The following is a 27,905-nucleotide window of genomic DNA, read 5'->3' on the forward strand; positions in this document are numbered from 1 at the left end:
TGCACAGTTGAAAAATGTGAACATTGAAGACTGAAAGCCAAAATCAAGAGTTTTCTGTAGAAAGATTGATTCCAGTTGTAATAAAATTGATTACCTGGGAATAGCAAACAAATAATTTGTGTAGCCTTTTCTATTCCCAAGAAAGCGTACGGATTCGAATGTCACCGGCACGTCTCTTGCTTTGCTACATTCCCGGGAAACGAGCGCAGACAATGAAAAGATGCTCCGGGAGCGAGGTATCAGTTTACTTTATGACATTTATGTCCCGCTCTTGAGCTAGGGATGCCAGTCTTGTGCTGGGAATCTCCTGGAATTTTTGATTGGTCTGCAGACGTGAAAACATTTGTTTTGGAGGTGGCCCCTACGCAGGAGTGACCAACCTTTGGAGTGCCAGATGTTTATAAACTACAATTCCCATCAGTCTCTGCCAGCATGTCCAATTAGCCATGCTGGCAGGGGCTGATGGGAATTGTAGTTCATAAACATCTGGCGCTCAAAAGGTTGGCCACCCCTGCATAGTATTATACTCGGTTGAGGACCCTGCCCTTTCCTGGTTCCACCCGCAAAAATCTTCGAGTGCTTTCTGACCCAGAGCTGGCAACCCTACGAAAGGCCAAGTGCAGCAGCTGACGCCAGCTCAGTACCAGATGGAGGAGACTCTCTCCCGGCCAGACTGCGAGGAGTGTCGGGGCGAGCTGTCTCCTGTCTCCGCAAGAGGGCGTCCGCACCGTTCTCCTTCTCTTACTCTTCCGCCAGGGTTTCCGGAGTTTGTGGGAGGCGATGGCGGCGGGAGGGACGGATCCGCGCCTCGTGGATGTGGAGGAGGATGCTTCCCAGCTTGTCTTTCCGAAGGGTGAGTGCCGCGCCTTGAAAAGAGAGCGAAAGGTGGTAGAAAGAGTGCTGGACATCAGTGGAGTCAGCATGAAGGGGGCTCTAAAGTGTGCAAGTCGAAATCATAGTCACTTAAGCTAGTCCCGTGTTGATCCAGGGCTCATTTGTTGTGAGGTTGCACTTTTCCCTCCTCCATCCGGCAGATTTACCCTCGATCTTGGAGGCCCAGGGTGCAAGCAGTTTTGTGAACTGGTGTGTGCTATGGGACAGCCCCGGACATCGTGCATGGGCCTTGCTTTGAGATCCACGGAGGAACGGAGATATATAAATATAACCGGTCGTAATGAAATTGATTTCCTTGGAATAGCAAATAATTTGCGTAACCTCCTCTGACTAAGAGGGTTTTTTCTATTCGATTAAAGTTATGCCACAATTAAAAAAAATGTTAGTCTTTATGGTGCTGCATGATTTTTGTTTACTTTGCTGCAGGAGGCTTTCTGGAAAGGCATAATATGTGATAATGGCTTTAATCCTGTTTTAAATTCTCTGGCGTAAATGATTTGCAGGATATAGTTTCAAAAGTCAAAGCTGGCAGTATCCTCTGTACCTCTGTGTGTTAGGTATATGTATTTACATGACAGCTGACGATAACAACACATAATGCATGTGAGGAATGAATTCTAGTCTGAAAACTTAAGCCACAATAAATTTGGTGATATTTAATGTATTACAGGATTCTTTGGATCAGATCCAACTTTTTACCTGCAGACCCCTTTTTACCCCCTGCCCTTCTTACTGCAGTGACCAAGCTGTCAGAAATTATGCTTCTGGCAGTTAAGGGACTACCAGAAACAATGTAGGAGGCAAGTGAGATCTGCAGCAGGAGGGGGAAATCAGTAGAAATTGCCTAACTGTTCTTGTTTGCAGCAACAGGCTAACACGCTATCTGGAAGTTGTCATTAAGGTCTTATTGTATCTTTAGCAAAAGTACTATCTAATCCCTCCTTTTGCAGGATAACTAGTAGACATCCTTCAACTACTGATGCATTACAAGCATTAATTTATCTGTGTAGATTAAGCCTCATATTCCAAGGCAATGCTGTTTCTGGGAATAGTTTTACATAGATAGTCTGAAACATTTTGAAAAAACTGAAAGATATAATCTTATTGGTTTTAAGATACAACATCATTGTGAAGACTGGAGCAGAGGACACACACACACGATTAAACCATAATATAACTAAAATGTATTTAGTTCCTAAAATTTCATGTACACATACTATAGAGCCGTGGTGGCGAACCTTTGGCACTCCAGATGTTATGGACTACAATTCCCATCAGCCCCTGCCAGCATGGCCAATTGGCCATTCTGGCAAGGGTTGATGGGAATTGTAGTCCATAACATCTGGAGTGCCAAAGGTTCGCCACCACTGCTATAGAGGGTGGTACAGTTCACTGTATCTCTTCAGCTTACATGTGGGGCTCACCTTTCAAATATTCTCCTGATTAGTGTCAACTTGCACAGTGGAGCAAGTGTTGCCCTTTCTCCCTGATGTATATGTTTTCTGTTTGGAAGGGGTGTTTTTAAGTATTGGTGAGGACACTGAAAAATGTTCTTATTTTGTTCTGCCTCCTTAAGATTCTAAAGTCTCATCCTGTTGCATGTGTACACCAGGCCTAAGATAACACCAGCAAAGATATCTACTTCTATGTAATTTGATTTGTTGTTGTAATCATTTTTACATACAGAATTTGAGACTGCTGAGACCCTTTTGAATTCAGAAGTGCACATGCTTCTTGAGCATCGGAAACAACAGAATGAAAGTGCAGAAGATGAACAGGAGCTCTCAGAAGTCTTCATAAAAACATTGAACTATACTGGTCGCTTCAGCCGCTTCAAAAACCGGGAGACTATTGCTAGTGTTCGCAGGTGAGTAATATAAACAGTGGAAAGAATGCTTTATTTGAAAATGTATGTGCCAAAATGGAAGAGCATGTCTACCACCTCCAAAAGAAAAAAATTACTGTATGCAAAGAGATTTTTGCAGAGGTGTCTTTTTGCAAGTAAGCTTTATTTCACAATTTAAAGAAAATTCGTATAAATAACCAGAACATAGCCAAGTAGATCACTGTGACAGCTGTTTGCATTAATATATGGCAAGTATGCCTTATTCATATTCCTCTTTTTATTGTTGGGAAAGTAGCATTTCTTAGTCAAACATCATTCCCAACATACGCTTATACACTTGCCTATTAAGTAACTCCCAGATTGGAGATTCTGCAGTTTATGAAGGTTTATGTGAGCCATATTTAGAGTCCTGTTGGATCTTGAAAAATATGTTCATGTGCATATCTTTATACCTGAAGGACCAAGTACTGTGCAGGCTCCTTCTCTTTCCTGAAAAACTGATATTTGGTAAAATATTCTCGCTAAGGCTTAACAAGTAGACAAAAATACAACATCCAAATCCTGATAGTGGAACAATTAATTTATCAATATGCTTTGATGCTTACATTTTAATCTGTTTTCTAATATCTCATTTCCTTGTTCAAGCATATTTTTTGATGCTTCAATGTTACAAAATGTGCATTATATTTTCTTTTTGATGTATATGTTTCTGTGCTGAGCGTATAAAATAAATGTCTGTGGAGTCTGTATTCTTTAAAAATTCTAAGTGAAACACATTTTTAAAACTGCCTGAAATCTTAATCTGTTTCACTTCTTCACTACATCATTTGAATGTTTCACTGGAAACTTCTTTGTTTCCACTATGAGAGTTACTAATTGTTGTCCATCCGTCCGTGTCCCCTCCCCCCCCAATGCAGTTTCTTTTTTTCCACTGAGAAAGAATGATTAATTTTTGTTCCCCTGCCCCCCGCAGTTTACTGCTCCAGAAGAAGCTTCATAAATTTGAACTGGCATGTTTGGCTAATCTGTGTCCTGAGACTGCTGAAGAAACCAAAGCTTTAATTCCCAGGTGAGTCTTTCTGAGGATCCTCTTGATGACTTAAGATGACTGTTTAGAATGAATGAACAACCAATATATCAGGATAATGACATTCCCATTTATTTGTAAACTTGGATTGGTCTGATATTCTGTGGTGTTGGTAGTACTACAAGGCTTTAGTCAGACTTTAGATCAGCAAGGGAATATCCTTGAGGGCAATTAGGCTTCACTCTACATCCTTCTATTTATTCACATAAACCATCTTATGTGCCTCTCTTTTTTCCTAATCTCAGAATATAAATAGACACTGCATTTGTGCTTTCCCACTCTGCATTCCCTCCCCAGTTCTTAATCAAGAAGGGCTGTTGCCATTAGCTGTGTGCTGCTTCCTGACAGTGCAGTCCTAGTGGTGTTTGTGGCCTTTCTCTTTCTCAGATTTAAACCTCACGGTTAAGAGAGAGACTCAGCCCACAGGCTCTTTCTCTAACATTGCTATGGAGGATGAGCCTGCTTTTGCAATTCTCTCTGGCACTCCCCACCCTTCCAACAATGAGGAGAAGAAATCCTGCCTGAAAGGCAGAATTTGGAATGAGTGTATGTAGCTGTTTCTCTCAGAAGGGGAGAAGGTTGGTCCACACACCTCTTCCAGAATTACAGGACAAGTCCATTGTACTTTTCTTTTCTGCAAGAGGAAAAACTATAACTCTAACATGAAACCTTGAACATCAGGATAGCTGAATGCCTGGATGCAATTCTAACAGGAGACGAAGTGAATTTCTATCCCGGTTGTATACATACAGCATCATTTGAGAACAAGAGCCTTCCAATGTGTTGATTTCAAACCATAAGTGAAAAGGCTAAGAAAGGACAGGATCTTAAAAACTACTACAGCTGGTGTTCATTAACTTGGGAGCAAATGGGAGATGCTGAGTAATAAGAAGATAATTGTTATTAAATTTCTGGATTCAGCCTAACTTATGCCACATAGCTGTTGCAAGGATAAAATCGAGGAGAGGAGAATTAAGTACATCGCCTTAGGTCCCCATTGGGGAGAAAGGTGGGATATAACTAAAGTGCATTTTAAAAAAGCTTAAGAAATAAATGAATATAATTCACACATAAAATGTAGTTCTATATAAAATATTCTCAGAGTTGAGCAGGCAGTAAAGACAGGCAATAATAAAATACATAGTAATTACAACAGTCATCATCCAAAACAAATTTAAAAACTAAAGTGACCTGTATCTAGTAACCGAATATGTGGGACTGTGATTTTATTAATAGTAATGTACTTTTTGTGGGGTGGTCCATCATGATAATTCAGAAATTTCAATTACTGCAGAATGCTGTTGCTTACCTCCTAATAAATATAATACAAATATAGTGCCTTTCCTCCCTGCTGAGAAAGTACAGCTGACCCCTGTGACCGCATATCTGAGATTAAGGGTCAAGACTTCCTGGCAAATTTGAGCATAGGAGTGTGTCTGAATTTTAAAGTTAACCACTACTAATTCTTCTCCTTCAGCCTGGAGGGTCGGTTTGAAGATGAAGAATTGCAGCAAATTCTGGATGACATTCAGACCAAAAGAAGCTTTCAGTATTAGAAGGAATTACCAGATTCTTCTGCAGTCTGAACACTGAAAGAGAAACATCACTTGTTTCTGTGTAGTCTTGGACCAATCCTGATGATCTTTTGACAACAAAGGAGAAACTGATGCAGGATAGATACCCAAAAATATTTGAACTTGTTAATATTGACATAGTTGTAGAAATTCATATGGTATGATTGGCAGAGTTCTTCAGAGTTTGGTCAAATTTGTTTAATACTTGTTTCCAAACTTCCTGTCTTCATGGAGGAACATAAAAAAATTTCTAGTATTGGGTGTAAAATAAATGTAAGTGTAGATCTCCTTCTGAATATTTGTTGTTCAAGATGAACTTTTTTTCCTGTTATTTCTTGAAAACTGTAGTAACAATGGAATCAGGTCTGATAAATTTCAGTGCATTCTTGACAAATTCAATCAAGAGAGAGAGGACGCCCTTCCCTCGGGGCTAATTTTTATACATTGCTTTTTGTGGGAAAGACCTGTATTTGTTATTAGGGGTATATAATTTGTGAAGTTATCTGCTAATTTTATGGGACTCCATTTGAAATAAAAAAGAAAGGCTACTGTGATGGCGGAAAAACAGAGACAGTGAGAAGGAATTTATTGAATTGAATATCTTTTTTATATGTTGGTGTGTTGATGTAACATATTAAATCTTATTGTATGTGTAATTATATAATATGTTATAAACACCAGTTGTCTATTTTTCTGTATTTAAGAGAAAAAAATAACACTTTTGTGCTTTTTGAAACTGGAATTGAAAACTGATACTGATGTTGAAATGTCAAGATGCATGCTCGAGTTACCATAAGTAGCATTTCTTAGTTTTCAGGACTTGCTGTACTTGAAGTATAAAAGGTGTTTCATTAACAGTTTTGCTAGTGAGATCATGGAACTGCAGAACATAATACAATCAGTGGTGTACACTGAGAGTAGAATGCTGTACGGCTATAACAGTTTAACTTTCAGCAGTTACTGGACATCTGTCAAATCATTTCTGGTGCTGAAATCCTCATTCCACTTACTAAAAATAACACTGATAAGAAAGCGGGTTCTTTCTATATCTTTAACTTGCTAAGTTTTTAAAATGAATGTCATCAGTTCAGTTAATTGGGCCTGGAAGCAAATTGGTGTAGATGGACCAAGACTGGAGAGATTTAGTCCCACTCTACTCAGTATTCTGGCTGCAGCATTCTGTAGCAACTGTAACTTTTCTGTAACACACTTCAAGGGCAAACCTCTGCAGAACTCATTATGCTAGCATAATCTACATGTCACCGGGGCATCTACCAACCACAGTGGTAGATGATCCAGATCTTTTTCGCATGAAAAAGCCCAGTAGGCTAACCAGCTGAAGCTGGTAAAAGGTACCTTTGACCATTGCGTTCTTATCCAATAGGAGTCTCAGGTCCAGCAGCTCCTATTAGGTACAATCCCATCCAGAACAACAGACATGTCAATTTATGGCTTAGTCCTTCCCATCGAAGTGTAGATGGCTGGGGAAAGTAATGGCAAACCACCCCATAGGTCAGTAAGGACCCAGTGCTTGCATAAGGGCTACCTTTACCATTAAGTAGCCTGAGCTCCCCAAAAGAAGGATGGGGTTAAAGATTGCAAGGTCCAGATTCTCCCTTTACACTGGAGATAAGTCAGCTTCTCTTCTTCAACATGCCTTCAACAAGCTAAGGTTTCTTAGCTTTCTCTTCCTCTATTGTAAGTTTTGGGTAACAACTGATGGTTTTTCTGCCTTCTTACCATCCATTGCTACAACCTTTATTTTTCCTAATTTCAGAGAAGTCATATTAGTCTGTTGCAGCAAAAATAAACAGTCTTACAGTGCTTTGCTGGAAAGTGCCATCAAGTTGCAGTCAATGTATGGCAACCCCATAAGGTTTTCATGGGGTGGAGTGAGGGAGAACTGTGCCTGGGGTGTGCCTTTGCCCGTTGCAGTGCCCCCCCCCCCCCGCTCCACCCTGTGGGCGTTACGCCACTGGGTTTTCAGGCCAGAGAAACAGGTGATGCCATTGTCTGCCTCTGCCAACAACCCTGGCTTTTCTTGGTGGTCTCCCATCTATGTATTAACCAGAACTGACTCTTATCCAAGATCTGCTAAGTTCAGGCTAGCCAGTGACTAGTCTGAGCCACCCAGGCCAAGACTTTTGGCTCCTTAAGGACTAGTAAATTATTATTGTGTAAGCTTTCATCAACAGTCCATTGAGAATTTAGGATTCCTTCCTTGTTATAGGTCTCAACTTATTTATCAAAAATGGAGGGGGGTGCATTATCAGAGCCCTTCGGGGGAGGGGCGGTATATAAAATTAATTATAAATAAATAATCAATTATTGCTACAGTAGCTCCTATAATTTATTTGGTTGTACTTTAAATTATGCAGTTTTACTTAATGTAATTTATAAACTTCAAGACCTTTTATTTGTTCAAACCCTTTCACAACTTCATATGTAAATGCCCTTTTAGAGAGCACACACCCTATGCATCTGACTAACTGGACTCTAAAACATGAAAAAAAATACCAGTGTATTTTTATGTGTTTCTACCTCACTTTTCTTCTGAAAGGCGGCACAAAACCAGCGTTTATTTTTCTTGTTCGCTTGTCTCCCACAGATACAACACCGCCTTTAGCAGCTTTCCATCTCTCTGAAGAATAAGATCCGTCTGAACTTAAATACTTGCTAAATTCAAATCGGCAGCCGTGTTGGCCTACTGTAAAATTACGCCAGTAAAATTACACCAGCGTCTCCGTTAAAGACTACATTGATCTCAGCAACACATAAGCTTTTGTGTGATCATTTTTCCAGATGCATAAACTGTACAAAGACAAAAGGAGATTTTATATACAGCGGGGGGATGCTTTGTATAACCTCTCCTTATCCGAAGAATAGTTCTGACTCACCAAAGCTTATGCCAAAATAAATGTACGAGATGCTTAACTCTTGCGTACTGACATTAGTTTCAGACTTTAAGTACCTCTATTTCCGGAGCGGGATCGGAAGCAGCGCCACCACCGACAGTCACCACAGTCGCTTCCTACCACTCTTAAAATTCCGAAAACAGCCTCACCCTTCATTCCAAAGGCGCATGCGCACATTGGAATTCTCCCCTCCCTCTGCCTCTCTTTGGTTTTACGCCGCCGTCGCTCGACTGCGTGTTGACGTCGACCGTGCGCACCGCCTCTGGTCGGTGGTGGGGGAAGATGGCGGATGTTGGCGGCGGCGGCGGCTCGTGAGGGAACAGCTTCCGGGATTGGGGAGTTCTGGGCGTCGGGGCCCCACGGACAAGGCTTTGTGTGCGGCTGCTTTGTGAGTGTCCCTCATCAGGGAGGCTGGGCGGCTCGGGAGCGGGGAAGAAGAGTCTCGGCAATCCGGGAGGCCGCCGCTGCTTCCGCCATCTTTAGGCCTCGAGGGCAGCCCCTGTTGAGGGATAGGGGCTTGCGGTTGAACGCTGGCGTCGCAGCTCGTGGGGTCTGGGGAAAGAGATGTTGGCCCCAGGTTCAGTGGCAGAGGCCTGAATAGAGTGAATCGGGTCTCTATTCTCGTCCAGTAGATCTCTGAAGTCTAGTGTCTGCAAATCGATAGGTAAATGGGCTTGGATGTATTCTTTCCGGCGCGGAAAGCTTGTAATAGGACTGAATAAATGGTTGCAGTCTGACTTTAAACCATCGCTTTTAGTGTAGGAGGGTGGCTGTATGATCTAAGAAGTCTTCTATTCAGGCCTCATCTCAGCTATTAAACTCACTAGGTGACTAAAGAAAATCATTACCTTAGCGTCTTCTGTTCTTGTAATAGGAGCTGATGATAGTCATAATACTGGGTTACACTGCAGAGGTGTTTTGAGCATTAACCATTTGTTCATTTATATTACAAATAAACATGAGCATTAATTCTTTGGAATTAATGTCTTAGTATAACAACATGCAGATATTTGTGATACTAGGGTAGAAATGTAGGAAACAAGAACCAAGCAAGACTCAATATTTAACAGTGCAATCCTAAGTAGCAGTACATCTTTCCAAACCCATTGACTTCATTTGTCTATTCTGTTTAGGATTGTGCTGCCAGTCACCCACACATATTTGATATAATCACAAATATGGTTTCTTACTAATGTATATAATGCAATCCCTTTAATGCTTTGAATACGTTAATAAGTCTTATGAAGAGTATATTAGGAAAGTGTATATATTTTATTTTTGTCAACTTAAAATTGTCAACTTTAGTGTTTATAGAACTGCAAAATTGTGCCATTAATAGTTAGAAAGCTAGAAAATATGGTTGGGATCAAAGCTTGTTTATGTGGATCTCTGGTTTCCCAATTTCAGTTTTCTTGCAATGAAGTCCCAGTTCTAAATTTTTAAAAAGGTATAAAATAGTATTGCTGCTGCTGTGTGTGAGCAGAACCGTATTCCGAATCTATTCCTTCCATATAGTACTTAACATACTGTTGTTACAGGTTTAACATGTATGTTATGTTATACGAAATATTTTCAACTTGAAGGCATTAATTTGAAATAGTCACATGAAATCATTAAATAGGATATTTTCTGCCTAAGCTTGTGATCTTGTACTTTTATTTTTCTGCCTGGAATTTTATATATCAAGCTAGGTTATGTTAATTTCTTGAACAATTCCCAATAGTTGTGCCATGTAAGAGAAAAATGTGCAAGGACTACATTTGTTAAGATTGAAATATTCACTCCTTTGGGGGCGGCTTTCAAGTCCTAGTGACTTATGGCAACAGACTTTTGGTGGTGATTTACCATGGCCTGCTTCCATGTCACAATTTGGTATTCCTTTGAGGTCTCCTGTCCAAACACTAGCCAGGGTCAGGGCTGAGTGTGTGTGACTGGTCCAGGGTCATCTAGGAAGCTTCAGTGTGCAAGTGGGGATTTGTAACATCTTAACCATTACACACATCCTTTTCAACCCTTTATCGTAACTGATTTGGCAGTTATAGTGTGAAATATCTTTATTTAAAATGAGTACAAGAATTAACTTCATTACATAAAATTAAACTCTATAAAGGATTTACCTATTGAGATTTAATTTGTGAAGAGCTGCCTTCATTTTTCTAGGAACCTTACCATTGTAATTGTACTATATTTTTTCTTATGCTGTATGTCTGCAGTATTACAATAAATGGAGAATTTAAACTTTATTAAAATGTAATTTTTTTCAGAATGAACATTGGTTCCAAACTTCCTCTGAAGTGCCAAGCCTAATCATTCTTAAACTTTGTTGTATTTTTGTGTTGTCCATTTCTGCTCAGGTTTGTTAGCAGGTCACTTATGGGAAGACCACTTTGAACAGAGTAAAGTCCAAGTTCTCTTGCACCGTATGAAGGAGAATAGAGAATAGAAACTATGCATGTTGTGTCACTGAGAATTTGGGGGATTGGTACTATTGAACTGGTTTTTACTTTATGACTATGATGTGAAAACCTTTACCATGGCTTCCACCAGTACCTTTAGTACATATACATTGGAGCTGAAATGGTTAGTATGTATTGGGTGGTTGCCACTCTTAATTCTGAAAAATGAATTTATTTATTTATTTTATTTTTATACTTCTCCCCTGTCAGGCTCGAGAAGGTTCCCAACAAGTAAAATGCAATTACAGTTCCATATAAATTCAATAAAATCAAAATTAAAACCATGTATCACATTATATATTTCAGCATCTACAATTCCTTGATGGCAACAAAACCTCAAAATTCACTCAGTTGACTATGAAAGCAAATCAGATAATAGAGATTGGGGGTGAAGGGAATAAAGAAGAGGGAGATCAAGGATGGTAACCGTTGTTGCTTCAACCATATGCCTGGTGAAACAGCTTGGTCTTGCAGGCCCTGTGGAACTGCACCAGATCCTGCAGGGCCCTGGTGTCAGTAGATGGAGCATTCCACCAGGTTGTGGCTAGGGCCAAAAATGCCCTGTCCCTGCTTGAGGCAAACTGGACTTCCCTGGATCCAAGGGACCAAGAGTAAATTCTCGCTTGATGAGCAGAGCGTTCTGCAGAGGACCTAATAGGAAAGGGGTCCTGTAAGTACGTTGACCCCAGACCGTTTTGGTCTTTGTATGTTAGTACTAAAACTTGAACTAGACTTGGTATTCTGACTGGAGGCAGTGCAGCTGGCAGAGCACAGGCTGATATGTGTCTGTCATGAGGCTCCAGTAAGGACCTTCACTTCTACATTCTGGATTAACTGGAGTTAGTCCAAAGGGTAGCCCTGCATAAAGCGAGTTACGGGATACCTTAAAGCATCCTGAAAAAGAATCCCAGTCTTTGCTCATTATAATTCATATACTTGGTCCCATTGATTGCAAAGAGATTTGCTTCTAAATACATATACCATCGTCTTTGCTTAGTCAAAAGGAGTTAGAGTAAACCTATAGATAATTTTTGATCGAAAATGAGATAGCTGGAAATCAATATGTGTAGTGGGTTGGGATTTTTTAAAATATTTGGATGTTTGTTTTATGTGTGAGAAAATAAAAACTACATTTAGAAAAGTAAAAAGGAGTTAGCTGTGAAGATGAGAAATGATATCCATTAGACTTTGTGAATGTTTGAGATGTTCCAGTCTCCCTAAAAATCAGATTACTCATTGAAATGTCTATATTGAATGTCTTCCACAGTGTTGAATGAGAAGGACAGGATATAACTTGTAAACCAAGATTCCTGCCTATAGTTTGACTTGGTTGTAATCATTCTATTTTTGTTGAATGCTAGGATTAAAAGAGGTATATTTCTGAACAAATTTTCCTGTTGGAATTATTAACAAGAAGCATGATTTTTTTTGGCAAAGCTAGCTCCCTAGTAATATCAAAGAAGTTATGAGAGGGGCTGTCCATACAGATTGGGGCTAGCGTTGATTCTAATTGTAAATTGTCAGTCTCTGGGGAAGCTGCTTGGCTTTCCATAGCTTGGTAAGCTTCATTATTTCCCATTTAGTTCTGCAGATATTTTTGAGAGATTTAGCTTCCTTAATTGCCAAGTTGCTTTTTGCACTCTCGGAAGGATACATGAGGTCATGTGTGTTAAAATACATTTGACATATTTACTAAGCCATGATATTTCCCAGTTAAGTATGTAGCTAGGGCTTTAAAACTCTCCCCCCAAAGTTTACTGATGTGCAGATGCCTCATAAATTAAACGGTATATGAGTGGATCATAGCTAATGGGACCAACTGAGGGAATGAGGGAAGAAAATGGGTGATCATGTGAGTTGGATGCAGAAGGATCCTCCATGTTCCTTTTGCCTTGAATAACTTGTTTTTGTGCTAGAATGTAGAATATGTTGACTTCTGTTCAGGGGATATGAAATTATGTAATCTATATCTTTAGACAGGTTTCTGTGGCACATAACACTCCATCCAAAATGTTTTCATTTGTGCTGCAGTTTTTGTGTACATGATTTACTTGCTACATTTTTTTACTATAAAACACCTAAGGAGATAAGCGAATTTGTAAAACATGACACTTCACTCTTTTCACATAATTACAACACTGTATTCTGATAGACGATGGAAGTATGTGTTATTGGAATCAAATAGAATTGCTGTCCAGGATAAAAGATTCAAAAATGTTTTGTAGTAAAGCATGCCTGCTCTTTCATATCCTCTAATTATTTTTTATTGTGGTTGCAAGGGTATTATTGTTTGATCTGCAGTTTCACAGAAGCCAGCGTTGCCTTTTATGTACTGATATAATGTACTTTTAAAAAAAACTGTGTTTGAAACTGTTGAATTATGTGATTTGTGTGGGGGGGGTTGCTCTGTATTTTAGGATAGTATTTTCAGAGTTTTCTGGAGACCTAGCACATGCCTAAATTTTATGTGTTGTGGAAAATTGAGTGAGAAGCTACATGAGGCATGTTAGCACTTCAGATTTTTTTGTGTCATTCCAAATGGGTAGGTTTTTAAATGAACCGCGAGTCCATTTGATTATGCACTTAATTTGCAGGGCCATATCCAAGTGAAGAAAAGCTGTGTAGTGAATCAAGCTGTTTTGGCAGCAACTTCTGTGATCAAGTCTACTGGAAAAGAAGTAGCTACAGTGAAAGAACAGGCTGTTGACTTTTGGAAGCGGTTAAAGTTTAAGCTAAAGTTGACCCCATTCACTTTGCATAAACATTGGAGCTAAGCTAGTGCAACCTTTCAGACTGTTCCTCTTTTGCTCCTTTGCCTTCTAGTCGTGCTCCTTATGCAATAGCATCTGCTTCAATCTATACTAATCCTCCTTTTCTGAATTACATCATTTATGATTGCCTTGTAATGGAGAAGCAGTGGAGCATAAACTTGGGATATTTTGGTGGCAGTGGGTAAAGATAAAGCACGTGTAATATGCTTAGTTATGACATTGACTGCATTTACCATCTTGGGCAAAAGGCAAATTGTACCCTTCTGCTAATATATTACTTCACTTCGGAAATATTATATAAAATGTGTATTGCTTAAACAGTTAATAACTTGTAGTTTCCTCCCCCACAGGCTCCAAGCTGTTCTCTGCTTCATGAAAATCCGATGGAATTCTAAAAGCAAATAGGCACAAATTTTCCATGTGTTAAAGAAGTTGGCAATTTCTGCTTAACAGGTATTCAAAATTCAGTGCTACCAATTTCCATTCAGTTAAATTGTGAACTTGTGAAAGTTTTATACTTCTTTAATATATGAGAAGATTCCTGAACTTTGCCAGTTGGAAATTGCTTTTGTGTTCTTGCTAGTCAAATGTAAAATGGCTTGGAATAAGCTCAAGCCATTGCAGAAATACTTAAAATCAGAAAGTGCTTTAAAATGGTGCTTTAAAAATATCTATTTTTCTGAAGAATAATCCTGCTGTTAATAGATTTTGAAGGTAAAAGTGCTTTGTATCAGAAAACAATTAACTACTTGTGTAAATTACAAAGAATTTGACAAGTGCTTTATGACCTCTACTGTCCTTACCTTCACAGCCACCCTTAGAGAGTGGGGGCTCAGGCTGCGACGGATTCAGTCTATTCCTACAGACAAAGTCTGTGTTCTCTGTGTGGAATCCTTGCTTTCTTCCATGCCATTACTGTGTAGCCTATTCATTCCGTTAGCATTACTGTGTAGCCTATTCATCTAACATGCGTGAAGGTTTTGATTATATTCTGCCTATAATTCAGTCATTCTGACCTGGATTGCTCCAGTCTAGCCTGATCTCGTCAGATCTCAGAAGCTAAGTAAGGTTGACCCCGGCAAGTATTTGGATGAGAGGCCTGCAAGGAATGCCATGGTCATGATGTGGAGGCAGGCAATGGCAAACCACCTCTGAATGCCTCTTGCTTTGAAAATCCCACCAGGGGTCAATATAAGTTAGATGTGACTCGATGGCAAAAAATTAATCTTCAAGCAAATATACAAGAAATTTCCAATTTGAATTTATGCATATTTCTTGAGTGTGTTCTTGCTTATTGGGTATTCTTGAAATGTGATTCTTAAACTGAAAGGAAGGGAGGAGTTCTAGTTTTAGAATGTAAACTTTTTTAGATGGTACACTAAATTCTCTGTCAATATTCTTGCACTGCTCTTTTGAGGAAGACATACTTAAATGTTTATCACAGCTGCTGAAAACTCCAAAGTAGTCTTTTTGTTGAGTTCTGTAATTTGTAAACTGTTTTGAACTAAGGAAGACACTGGGCTTTCATTTAGTAACCAAGACATGATTATCTTGTTAAGTGGAATATACAAGAGCAGTTCCTTATGACTAGGGTTATCAAGTCAGTATTGTTGTTGGGGTGACCCTTCTGTTGGAAATCATTTCCAAAGTTGTGAACATAAAATGCTCCAAATACAACTCTTTTCATTTTTAATGTTTTTGTAAAGCTCTTGCCAGTGGCCACATTCATTCCACATGAATGTCGAGGTGGGAGGGGTCATAAAAGCATTCCTGTGCTAGGATGTGGCTTTAATGGGCACCCTAGGATTGTACACATCCTTACATCCTCATTTGATGGCTTCCTTTACTTACCAAACTTGAAAGGAGCGGGAAAGAACTGCCTAGAGTGGAGCCAGTAGCTACAGGATTCAGGAGAAATGACCATGAAATTCTAGCTGGCTTCTTTTTCTTCTTTCCTGGTCCTGCTAAGGGTTATTGGGGACTTCTCATCCTCTCACTGTTTCCATTACTTATTGTTTTCTCCAGCTATGTCCTCCAAGTGGTCCAGGCATAACTAAGCATTGTGTTCAGGTTTTCCAGGAGTTTTAGCAAGGGGTGCTTGGTTGAGGGTACAGAAGGCCTCTCTCATTGCAGTTCTTCCCATCTAGGGCATACCTGGACACATAAGCTCACATGTCCTGAAGTTTTAATACAAATGCACATAATATGTGCAGCTGGTTCATATACAGCCCTGGTGATTTGTTTGTACATGTGAAGACTTGTGTACCTTATCCTTCATAATCCAATGCTTAGTTCATCATGCCCAGTATTCTTGTGCTAAGCTGAAAAGTCTCATTTTTCATTTGCTAGTTCATTAAATCACTGTAATGAGATTCACAAATGTGGCTTTACTGTGTGACTTGAAACAGCATATAGTAAAACCATACATTGACTCCCTCAAGAATTGTTGTTTAAAGTTTATACTAACCCTTTGTTGTATGTAATACAGCTCTAGTATAGTATTATCAACTTGCGTCTTGCCTTATGCAAGATAATTATTGTATTACTTTCCACATGAAGAACTTTCCCTAGAGTGTGAGTGAGATCAATCAGAAATAATTTTAATTGTCCCACAAGGGAGAGCAAGTCTATTAGGGAAATTATCTTGTTAATTTCTGGGCTGCACTCTGAAGAACAATCTAAAGCAGGGGTAGGGAACCTGCGGCTCTCCAGATGTTCAGGAACTACAATTCCCATCAGCCCCTACCAGCATGGCCAATTGGCCATGCTGACAGAGGCTGATGGGAATTGTAGTTTCTGAACATCTGGAGAGCCGCAGGTTCCCTACCCCTGATCTAAAGCATTAAGAGACATGCCATAAAGTAGCATTAGATTAAACAAATGTAGAGTTTCTACTGCCCATATCAGGTGTGTCTGTTCCTGCCTCCTCGGTAGAGTTTATTAGTGGAAATGCATGTTCAGATAATGCACATTTAATCTTTTGTTCTTATGCAGTCAGAACATCTCAATTTTTTTCCTGCCCTTCATCAGCCTTTTCTCATCCTGGGAGAGTTTATGTTGTGGGACCCATGTGGTGCTGAAGGCTCTGATGGAGAAGGGGACAAAATCAGTCTCTTCTTTATTTTCTATTAGCAGAACTCTGCTTGTGTAAGAGGCAAGAATTATTTTGGCTGCTTCACACACCCTGCTTCAACTCCTGATTTGCATGGCTGCTGCTCCTCGCATGGCCTGCAACTCGATAAATAAATTTTCTCATGGTTGGTAAGGGCTTCTGGGGGAAGAGGAAAGCTGGAAAGATCTGTGACAGTGCCTTCTGGTCGATTTATGGATCTAATCCCTTGATACTAAATCAAGGGTTGCATTATACAGGGACCCCTAGGGCCAAGCATTATGTATTGGTTCCAAATGGCAAAGGGGAGAAGGAGCCTGGGCAAACCGAATGTGAAGGTTGAACAAACGTATTTGAATATCAGGTTAAACTTTATAACATGGAAAACACTGAACATTTCATTAGTCTATCATCATATGCATAAATATGCTTGAAATTTTATTAAAAACTTTTTATGCTGCCTTTCTACCCAGTTTAGGGTTTCTAAGGTGGCGAACAGTTAAAACTTTAAAACATTAAAAAATGTGCGTATAAAAATAAACATGTTTCACAAGGTAAAAACAGATATGTACAAATGAACAAGAAGAGGGTCATTGATGGAAGGCCAGACAAAAGAGCAAAGTCATCGCCTACCAATGGAAGATACTGATAGAGGCTGATAAAACGATCTCATCAGGGAAAGAATTTTACAATTTTGTGCCATGATTGAGAAGGCCAGTTTTAAAAATTATTATTATTATTGTTATCATTCCACCTTTTTCACTGGAACCAAAGGTGAATTATAAGTATTATTCTTTTTAAAAAATTCTCAGTCATCGAAGAAGCAGATTATAAAATACAACAGCTGGCAGTCATTATATGGATTCCAAGATTTGACAGCATTGAATCTAAAAACAAAATAATTCAGTTGGGCTACGATTATAGAATTTGGGGGTTGGGGTGGAGAGAAGAACATTTCTGTTTAAGGCAACAAGATAATCAGTGTAGGAAATACACTGATATGTAATAAATCACCTCCTGGGCTGAATCATTACATTGCAGCTTTGCTCTTTTTGCAAGAATGCTGTCTTGAACAGCCCTATTTTTCAGGATTTCCCCCATCTAACCTTAGACTGCTGAGGCACCTGAAGTGGTTGTGTAGATTCATGTTTGAATAGGCCCAAGTTATATAGAGCTTTAAAGGTTAATATCAGCCCCTGAATTGAATAGAGAAGCAATTTGGGAACCAGTATAAATGGGAAAAGTGGGGAAAGACTGGAGTGATAATATCAGTCAACAGTATTCTGTACCAATTGTAGTTTCAGAACACTCATCAAGGGCAGCCCAACAGTGTATTGCAGTAATCTAATCTACATGTTACAAGGGCAACAAGATCTTTTTTTTTGCTTTGGAAAGGCTGCAACTGGTTTACTAGCTAAAGCTGGTGAAAGATGCCTCTGACCATGGCATGCTTATTCAACAGGAGTCTCAAGTCCTGTAGCAGGCCTAAGCTATGGACCTTCTCATTTAGAGGGAGTGCAGCCCCGTCCAGAAGAAGAGTTGGGTTTATATCCCCCCTTTCTCTCCTATAGGAGACTCAAAGGGGCTTACAAAATCAGGTGGGGCTGAGAGAGCTCAGAAGAGCTGTGACTAGCCCAAGGTCACCCAGCTGGCATGTGTTGGAGTGTACAGGATAATCTGAATTCCCCAGATAAGCCTCCACAGCTCAAGCGGCAGAGCGGTGAATCAAACCCCGTTCCACCAGATAAAAGTACACCTGCTCTTAACCACTACGCCACTGCTGCTCTCAGTCACTTCAGTTTCTGGGCCAACTCTTCTTCCCACCAGATGTGATCAATATTTTGTCAGGATTGTTCCAGCTTGTTAGTCCCCATCCATCCCAAAGCTGCTTCCAGTCCATAATTGTCACAGCCCCCCTGGAATCTGCTGGAAGTGTAAGGTAGAGCTGAGTATAATCTGCATACTGATGACAACCCACCCCAAATCTCTGTGTGACTTCTCTCAGTGGCTTCTGGAAACCACTTACCAGGTAGGGTTGATTCAGCCATAGAATTGTGCCTCCTAATTCCAACCCAGAAAGTTGGTATAGATAGACAGATACCATGAGCTATTGTACCAAAAGCCACTGAGAGGTCCAATGGAGTCACCTGGGTCTCACTTGAGCTACCCATCTCCTAGCATAAGTCATCAGCCAAGATAACTATTCCAAAATGTTGTTTTCATTTATACACATACATAGGAATTATCACTACTAAAAATTGGAGATTATTTTATGCAAAAAATCTCCATACAACACAGTTTGAATGATTAAAACTTTGTTTTAAACAGAATTTTTATTCATACCAAAATGCAGAAATATTTCATGGAAATTTTTAGCGCTCTCCTAAATTTCAAATTTTTCAGTCAAAAAATGGGGAGTGGAGCGGGAGGTACTTTTTTCTTCTTCCCTAAGTTTTTACCCCTGGACTTTGAAATCTACGTCTCTAACAGTGTGTTTCTGCAGAAATACGGTGGGAAATCCTGGCAAATGCTCTGCGCTATCTTAAATGATTGATTAGTAGGGAATGTTCAATTAGAGGCCGAGGCAGCCCATGCTTTGAGCATTTCATGGCCATTGTCATAGCCTGTATTTGGCCATGCTGGCAGGGGCTGATGGGATTTGTAGTCCATGAACATCTGGAGAGCTGCAGGTTGCAGACCCCTGATTTAGGGGAAGCCTGGATTTAAATTCCCTATTCTATTTATGATCTTGGGCCAGTTGTACATTCTCTTGTCCCAGGTTATTGTGAAGGTAAAATGGAGAAGGTGAGAACCTTGTGTTCACTGCCTTGAGTTCTTTTGATATATAACTTTTTAACTTGGTTGATTTGGTGATAGATAAGCACTAAAGGGTTTGTTCATTTACTTCATTTATACTCTACCTTTTTTTGCAACAGACCAAAGCGACTTACATTGTTCTCCTCTATTTTATCCAATGCAATATAAACAAGTCTTTATATTGCTCTTATAGTAGTAAACTACACAATTTTCAGTGCTTCTGATAGGTCCTGTCATAGTTGAGTGGTAATGACAGGAAAACGAGTTTCGACACTTGAAATAGTTGAATTATCGAGACAAATATAACCATGGTCTGTAATTTTAAAAGTTTGGGTGGATATATATATTTGCAGGTGGACCAGTGCATAATAAATTTTAGGAGGGAAGAAAGGCATAGTAAGAACAATGGAGATAAAGAAAAAGAACTTTCATGGGTTGATGGTGAGGATGATACATATGGCAGCAGCATTAAAAGACCAGTTTGCCAACAAATGACAGCAAGATCTTTTAAGAAGTACTGAAAGAAGGCAGAAATGTTGAACGGAAGTTACCTTTTTCCTGTGACAAAAAGCAAACTTTTGAATACTGCCTTATTTGTGTACTGCACAGATTTTGTGTGTTTATTATTTCTATTTTTCTTTCTTTTGCTTTAATTTTTTCTAGTACTTTCAAAGCAAAAGTCATCATGGCCACAGAAATTGGCTCACCACCTCGGTTTTTCCATATGCCAAGATTTCAGCACCAAGCGCCTCGGCAACTATTCTATAAAAGGCCTGATTTTGCTCAGCAGCAGGCAATGCAGCAACTCACCTTTGATGGGAAACGTATGAGAAAAGCTGTGAATCGAAAAACTATAGATTACAATCCTTCTGTAATCAAATATTTAGAGGTATGTTCATAATATATATACTGAGTTGTTATTTTGTACATAAGCATTTAACTGTATTTTGTCTTGGTTCTTGACTAAAAATACATGAAGTTTATTAGAGCTTTGAGAAGTAAAGAATGGTATTTGTTGTTTAATATTAGATTTTTAGATCAACTTTGATGCAGAATAAGCCCATGCATCTAGTTAGTTCCCACCACTTATGGGTTTGGATGGGGCTGCCAGCCTCACCAGTGGAAGGCTAAGACCAGTTTAACTTTGAGAAGTAAAGAATGGTACTTCTTGTTTATTAGATTTTTAGATCAACTGTGCTGCAAAATAAGTTCATGCATCTAGTTAGTGTCCTGCCGCTTTTGGGTTTGAATGGGGCTGCCAGTCTCACCAGTGGAAGGCTAAGACCAGTTTTTTTTTCCACACACTAATGCAGTGATGGCGAACCTATGGCACGGGTGCCAGAGGTGGCACTTGGAGCCCTCTCTGTGGGCACGTGCAAACAGTTTGTCATGTGGGGGGCGGAAAATCACACCACCACCCCCACACACACACACACATACACATCTAGGCTGCCCTGGGCCACTGAGCACAACGTGCGCGCACCATGGTGAGCAGGGAAGGCTTGGCTGGCGGGCCTGGTGCCTGTGCTCTGGGTGGCTGCTGCCCGAGGGGGGGCACAGAGGAGGCAGAGATGCTAGAGAGGCACAGAACAGTGCACGTGGGACTTGCTGGAGGCTAGAGCAGGCTGGCCCCAGCTCGAGTGGGTGGGGCGGAGGAAGAGGGAGCCAACCGGTTTTTTCTAAACTAAAACCTCAGCATTCAGGTTAAATTGCTGGGTTGGCACTTTGCGATAAATAAGTGGGGTTTGGGTTGCAATTTGGGCACTCGGTCTCGAAAAGGTTCGCCATCACTGCACTAATGGGATAGGAAAGACTGATGGGGTGGAGCAAGATTTAACTATTCTTTCCAGAACTGTCTGGTTTTTGACGTGGGGTCATGTTTATTCAGAGCCTAGGTCAGGGTCATTTGTATGTTTGAGGAGGAAGGGATGAATGGGTCTCCAGGGGCACTATGTTAACTTTGTGCTGCTTGATAATAAAAAGTTACAAGATGATCCTTCCTTGCTTTCACATTATTTAGAAAATGAAATATTGTGTTGAAGAGCAGTATAGGTGCTTTTGTTCCTTATTCAAAACTATTTAGAATTGTACTAATATTAATCAGAATTTTTTTTGTTCTTTTCAGAATAGAGTATGGCAAAGAGACCAACGGGATATGCGGGCTATTCAGCCTGATGCAGGGTATTATAATGATGTGAGTACAAATGTTTTGTTCTCTTGAAATTTATGGACACGAAAGCATTCTTTCTAACAGGCTGAAAAAATTAGAATAAACGGCAATTCTCCCTTTATTTGTAGAAGATGTGGATTTGAAATATTGTATTCTATTTGTGAAACAGGGTCTTTGGATCCAAACCCTAGTATAGAATATTGGAATTGGGATTGTCCTTTGTGCACTTGAGAACTTAAAATGCAATCTAGTGGTCTTGATTGTCTTGCTTCAGTGGGAGCTTCAATTTATTAAATGTTGGAATAAAAATACCTCTTTTTCTTCCAGCTGGTTCCACCAATAGGAATGTTGAACAATCCTATGAATGCTGTAACAACAAAATTTGTCAGGACATCAACCAATAAAGTAAAATGTCCAGTATTCGTTGTTAGGGTAAGTATGGTGTTAAAGTTTGCATGATATTGAGTATCTCAGTAGTAATTTTCCTAAAATTGAGTTTTATGTGACTCAGCATTTTAACAAAGTATTGTGCTTTCAAGGCAGAACATAAATTGGCAATGATCAAAGCACTGGGAGGTTATTGGACAAAATAAAAGACCAGCATGTTTTGGGTAGGCATTTTGATACATCAGAAGGAATATATGCAAGATTGAAGAATATAGTTCTGCTGTATGATAACTATCCTGGCATTAAAATCTGGAGTGGTGGTAAAGTAACAAATTATGCTTTAATAGATTATTCACTCACATTTGTTCTTTCAGTGGACACCTGAAGGGAGGCGCTTGGTGACAGGGGCTTCTAGTGGAGAGTTCACCTTATGGAATGGGCTTACTTTCAACTTTGAAACAATATTACAGGTAAATACAGAGAGAACCCTTGTAATTTATAGGAATTTTATATTGTCTGCTTTCTGGCTATCACAAGAAACTGAGAGCCATGCTGGAAACCAAAGTATCTTCAAGGCTTTGGATCTCTTGACTTTGTCTTTTGTGATTTTGGGCAATTCGCTTAATCTTATGCATCTTTTCGCTGTAACGGTCCTCCTTACAGAACAGTTGCATTCATAAAATTGCACTTGTAGGCTGCCAGCCCCTCCCAGCCTTAACGCCGGCCTTAAGACCGGGTGCCACGAATATGGGTAGTCTGTTATTATTGGAATTGATGCTGCATATTGAACTTTAAATGTTTTTAGATGTTTTAAGTAATTTATTGGTTTTTATTGTATTGTGAACTGCCTAGAGCCCTTTGGGGATGAGGTGGTCTACAAAATCAAATAAATAAATAAATAATCTCTACTTCATTGCTAAGTAACATAATGTTATTATAAGCATCCCTGACAAAAATGTGCGTTGATATATAGTATTTAGCATTTTCTTACATTTGTCTATCTTTTCAGAGTTTTCTGTCTAAGTAGGTTGACTGTTTTTGGATCGTTTGAACTTCTTAACTGAAAATCCTTTTTTTCTGACTTTGTAGGCTCATGACAGCCCAGTAAGGGCTATGACTTGGTCACACAATGATATGTGGATGTTGACAGCAGACCATGGGGGATATGTGAAGTACTGGCAGTCCAACATGAACAACGTCAAGATGTTCCAGGCACATAAGGAGGCGATTAGAGAGGCCAGGTTTATACACAATATACCATTTTCTGTAGTTCCTATTTCCATGATTAGACTGTTCTATAAGTGTATTCTGGATGCAGGCATGCATGGGTGCTGTCAGATTCTGGGAAATGTCCTGCACCATATAAACATATTTTCTTTTGTTTTCACAATTTCATGGATTTGCTGGCATTTCTCTGAAATAGTTTTGTCCCAGTATCTACATCTGCAACATGTTAGAGATGTATTTGTCTGCCGCATTTTGCACTGGCATTGGTATCTTTTATATACGGTTGCAATGTGTATCAGTTATTCTTTTTTTATACTCACTGTGTAAGATGACAATTTCATTCCAAATAAAGAATTCAGTATTTAATAATATAATTGAATAAAACATAATCCAGAAATAAAACAGCTGCATAGTTCTCACAACATAAAAAAAACTAAATAAAGTGAAGAACTGCTTGGCTTGGGAAGGCCAAGAAGTCCAGTAGCCTGAAGGACCCACACAGATTTCTATCTCCAGATGTCATGCTTAATGTTGAATGGGTTCTTCAGTTACAGAATCTGATGAGATGACTTTAGGACGTCTTCATGGTTCAGTATTGAGTCTCCCAATTGTGCAATTGTAAATATAAAAATGAAGTGATACCCCTCGCTAAGACGTATATGAAGAATGTTTATAGTCTTTGGCAACGGATGTGAATAGAGGAAACTTGCTTGATTCTGGTGTGCTTGAAGAGGAGTTGCAGAACCAAATTTAAACCTTTTTCCTCAGTTTTTGGTCCTTCCTACTGGAAAAGAAGATTCACTACCTCAAAGCATTTTCCACTGAATTTGCCATTTTCCCCTCATGATTTAGGATTTTCCTGACAAAACTTTCAAGAAGTGTTTTCACTGGTTCTGTAGGTTTACAGTGTTGTAACTGTGTACTGGATTTCTCAAAACTAAGTTCTTATGCATAAAGATCCAGAAATTTCCAGGGGACTACAAATGAAAATAAACTTGGTTCTTCACTACATCAGAAAGGAAGTGGCTCTGATCATCCATAATTGGAGAAGATCCAACCAAAGCATAATAGAGCTTCTGCCACATTCTCCCTCCATATTTTATGAGGAGCTTCACAACTTCTGAAGTCCCTGTCACAGTGCTTGTTCATGGGAATGGCAATTCTTTTCTCATGACCCTTTTTTGGAGATTCAGGCCTTAAATGATTTTTTGAACTAACAACTGTTCCCTGCCTTCCCAGTGAGTTTTTGCTTTCCTTATTACAAGAAATGTGGATGAAGAAGGATCTAAAATGAACTCTCCTGGGACTATTATTTCCATAACTCTTTCAAAAAACATGAATCTTGCTCTTGTCAATTTTCACATTTGCACCGATATTGCAGAGAAGTAGATGTATGCAGCCATAGGTGGCACAGGGCTAAGGGAGTGTTGTTTTGAAGCTGTCTCCGTTTGGTTGGGGAACAAAATGCAGAAATAAGTTCTTTGCAGAATTTCATTATTCAAATGTACTGGCAATGTGAACACCTTGGGATGAAGTATGACTTCGTTGGCAGGATGTGTTCAGGTGCCTCCATCAGTTTATTAACACTTAAGTTAAATTTTGCCCTGAGAAGTTTAGATAATCTGTTAAATGCTGACTTCTTTCCCCTGCTGTGTGTCTTCATGTAACAGTTTCTCACCCACGGATAATAAATTTGCTACATGCTCTGATGACGGCACTGTTAGAATCTGGGACTTTCTACGTTGCCATGAGGAGAGAATTCTTCGAGGTATGTGTATGAAAAGAATGGATTGGGATATGTCAAAAGAGAAATTCTTTGTAACTATCCACATTAGATAAGCAAACCTCTCTACACATTGGCATTTTTGCCTTAATTCTTTTGAGATTCCACAAAGAGTTCAGAACTCTGTAGGTGGTTACTGACCTATTTATGTAACTTGTACTATTAGAGCAGTGTATTGTGATTTTTCCCTACTCCTTAGAGATACAAGCATCTGGGTAGGAAGACAAACCACATCCTCATTCCAGTATATGAAGGCAACAATTCAAGGTAGAAACATTTGCTCAAGCAGAATGGGCTTCCCTCCATTAAGTTATGCTGAAGCCATTTGTTTTAATTTTTTCAAACACCGGTGAGATTATACACTGTTTTTGTCCTGCCCTTCATCCAAGGGACCTGTGTATGGGCTCCCATACCACAATTTTTATAGGAAGTATAGCTTTTCAGCGTCAATACTAGTAACCACATAAACACAACATACTTGGTATACCTTGACTTCTCAGTTTGTTCAATCACTATACAAGTTTAGAGATAATAGCTTCCATTAATATCTGTTTTTATCCAACTTTCCTCCCATACTGAGAATTCAAATTGAATTAATTTCCATGGAATTATATTTGACGTAGCACTCCCACCATAGCTTTTGCAGCCTGATTTGTTTTGTAAATACAGAAGGTTCTAAAAAGCTTTCTTGTTTTGTGTTTGATTCTTGATGTATCATTCACCAAACATCTTAGCTGCAAAGATATACTACAGTTAAAATTGGTTTGTTTAGCCTTCTTTAAATTGCTTTCCATGTTTACTTGGATAATAGAAACCATTTTCAAACAGCATTACTACTACAGCTCCTCCACATGTTTAAATGTCTTAATTTTGGCTGGAAAACATTACACAGACAATCTGATGACATCCAGGCATCTGCCTACATACCACTACCTTCAGTCAGAGTAAAGAGCTGAGGCAGACCATATTCTTGTGCTGCTCAGTTACTCTTTTGTCAGTCATTGCTTTCATACCTGAAAACTTTGGGGCAGTATTTAAAGGAAATTAGACAAATGAGTTTCTAACTAATTGGCATTTGAGGTTGTGTTCATACGGTTATAAATTGGATTACAAATGATTGCTAAAGGCTTGATCAGATGCATGGTTATTCAGAATTAAACCCTATAACATCACCAAAGACATTAGGGGTTAGATCCTATCTCACCAAAGAGATTGGGGGTTAGATCCTATTAAAGATTTACTTATTTCTCTGGTCAGTAGGTCCCAGTGGGGACCTGATATTATTTGGGGGGCTGTGAAACCAAAGAAGCTTTGTGGAGAAGGAGGACTAAGATTTTCACCCTTTTTTTCAGTGGAATGATAATGATATTTAACTGTAGGATTCAACATTTTTTCTATAACATGCCTCTGTTTCTATTTTTTTTTCTACCTTTTTGACTCCTTAGAAGTTTTGTCATCTGGCTTAAATTCTATCAAATCATATTAGACCAGATAGAAAACTTCTTCACCTCTGAGAAAAAATAACCTGTGTTTGGGTGCTGTGTGGTTTCCGGGCTGTATGGCCGTGTTCTAGCAGCATTCTCTCCTGACGTTTCGCCTGCATCTGTGGCTGGCATCTTCATGATCCTCTGAAGATGCCAGCCACAGATGCAGGCGAAACGTCAGGAGAGAATGCTGCTAGAACACGGCCATACAGCCCGGAAACCACACAGCACCCAAGTGATTCCGGCCGTGAAAGCCTTCGACAATAACCTGTGTTATTCGGATAAAGAAAATAACAGTCTGCTCATGTTTCAGTAAGACAGAACTATGGTGCTAATTAGGATTGCAGGTGCATAGGTGTTGCAACCTTAGAACTCTTTGCTATTACTAATTCAGAAATTGATACACAATTAGAACTATACACACACACACACTTCATTTTTGGACCTTGTTTTTGTTGCTGGAAATTTCATGTCTTGGTGCAGGTCTTTATTTCTGAGTATTCAATCCTTTAAACACTGTTTAGGAATGTTTGTGGGATCACTTTATTAACTGCCTTCAAATACAGAATTCTACCATCCCAGCATCTTGAAAGACATTTTTATGCTAGTGTTAGGAGTAAAGCTTTAATTGTAGATTAGAATTCTTAGTGAGAGGAAGAACTTGCTGGACACAACTACACAGAACTCACTAGACATGCACAACTCCATCTAGTTCTCTTTATGTAGATTAAGTGATTAGTAGTGGTTGCAGACCCATTCTCCAAATACTTTAGCTAATTCTCAAGACATTGAAATTCATTATTCTGCATTACAGAGTTTTTGATCCAAAGTTTTGAAAATAATCGGCAATTGTATTAATTCAGAGAATTTTAAAATGCCTATATCTGTTCTGTTCAAAATGTAAATATTACTTTGCATAACCGTACATATAAAACTCCAGTTGAACCTGTTAACATGAAAGATCTATGTTACAGCTCATTCTGATATGTATCATAGCCCAACATTTTTACCCAATACTACTTGTATGAGATTCCCAGTATCTAGTTTAAGGCTCATTTGTGGATCTGGTTTGACTGCACTTCAGACCTAAAGCAATAGATATCTTTAAATGAATAATCTTAAAACCTGTGCTTACACCTGTGATTCACCATTAGAAAGGGTACCTTTTGAAGAAATATGTCCTTTTGTGCTAACTTATGTTCTGTAGAACATATACTAGAATGTTACAGATTGGGCATAAAACTGAAGAATGGGAAGGTAAGGTACATATTTATGAGAACAGAATAAAACTGGAAGTTATAATGTTGAATTGGATCACACAGAAAATTTTGGTCATCTGGTTTTATCAAGAATAAAATCCACTTATGAAATTGATGCTTCAGATT

At 39.2% G+C, this 27,905-nt stretch overlaps 2 protein-coding genes across 4 annotated transcripts in view; both read left to right on the plus strand.

Moving 5' to 3' along the window:
* Positions 1-707: 707 nt before the first annotated feature.
* Positions 708-6,076, plus strand: POLR2D (RNA polymerase II subunit D). The gene is made up of 4 exons (XM_048505047.1): positions 708-853; positions 2,581-2,761; positions 3,714-3,809; positions 5,305-6,076. Exons 1-4 carry the CDS (start codon positions 781-783, stop codon positions 5,381-5,383), a joined length of 429 nt encoding a protein of 142 aa, XP_048361004.1. The 5' UTR covers positions 708-780; the 3' UTR covers positions 5,384-6,076.
* Positions 6,077-8,525: 2,449 nt separating this feature from the next.
* The window catches only part of WDR33 (WD repeat domain 33), a 65,803-nt gene continuing 46,423 nt past the window's right edge, over positions 8,526-27,905 (plus strand). Inside the window, exons 1-8 of one of the 3 annotated variants that reach the window (XM_048505037.1) lie at positions 8,526-8,704; positions 13,894-13,996; positions 20,133-20,358; positions 21,595-21,663; positions 21,967-22,071; positions 22,401-22,496; positions 23,116-23,267; positions 24,924-25,021. In XM_048505037.1, the coding sequence (XP_048360994.1) occupies positions 20,155-20,358; positions 21,595-21,663; positions 21,967-22,071; positions 22,401-22,496; positions 23,116-23,267; positions 24,924-25,021 (724 nt within the window). In that variant the 5' untranslated portion in view covers positions 8,526-8,704; positions 13,894-13,996; positions 20,133-20,154. Of the gene's footprint in view, positions 8,705-8,739; positions 8,981-13,893; positions 13,997-20,132; positions 20,359-21,594; positions 21,664-21,966; positions 22,072-22,400; positions 22,497-23,115; positions 23,268-24,923; positions 25,022-27,905 lie in introns of those variants that run through there. The other 2 variants (XM_048505040.1, XM_048505038.1) reach the window with 2 other exon arrangements.

Source organism: Sphaerodactylus townsendi, linkage group LG08 (assembly GCF_021028975.2).
Source record: "Sphaerodactylus townsendi isolate TG3544 linkage group LG08, MPM_Stown_v2.3, whole genome shotgun sequence".
NCBI lineage: Eukaryota > Metazoa > Chordata > Lepidosauria > Squamata > Sphaerodactylidae > Sphaerodactylus > Sphaerodactylus townsendi.

Bases quoted from the DNA above. Each gene is read 5' to 3' on its own strand.
- POLR2D (XM_048505047.1), top strand. From the start codon at position 781: ATGGCGGCGGGAGGGACGGATCCGCGCCTCGTGGATGTGGAGGAGGAT. The intron at 854-2,580 runs GTGAGTGCCGCG...TTTTACATACAG, and splicing joins CCAGCTTGTCTTTCCGAAGG to AATTTGAGACTGCTGAGACC. The intron at 2,762-3,713 runs GTGAGTAATATA...TGCCCCCCGCAG, and splicing joins ACTATTGCTAGTGTTCGCAG to TTTACTGCTCCAGAAGAAGC.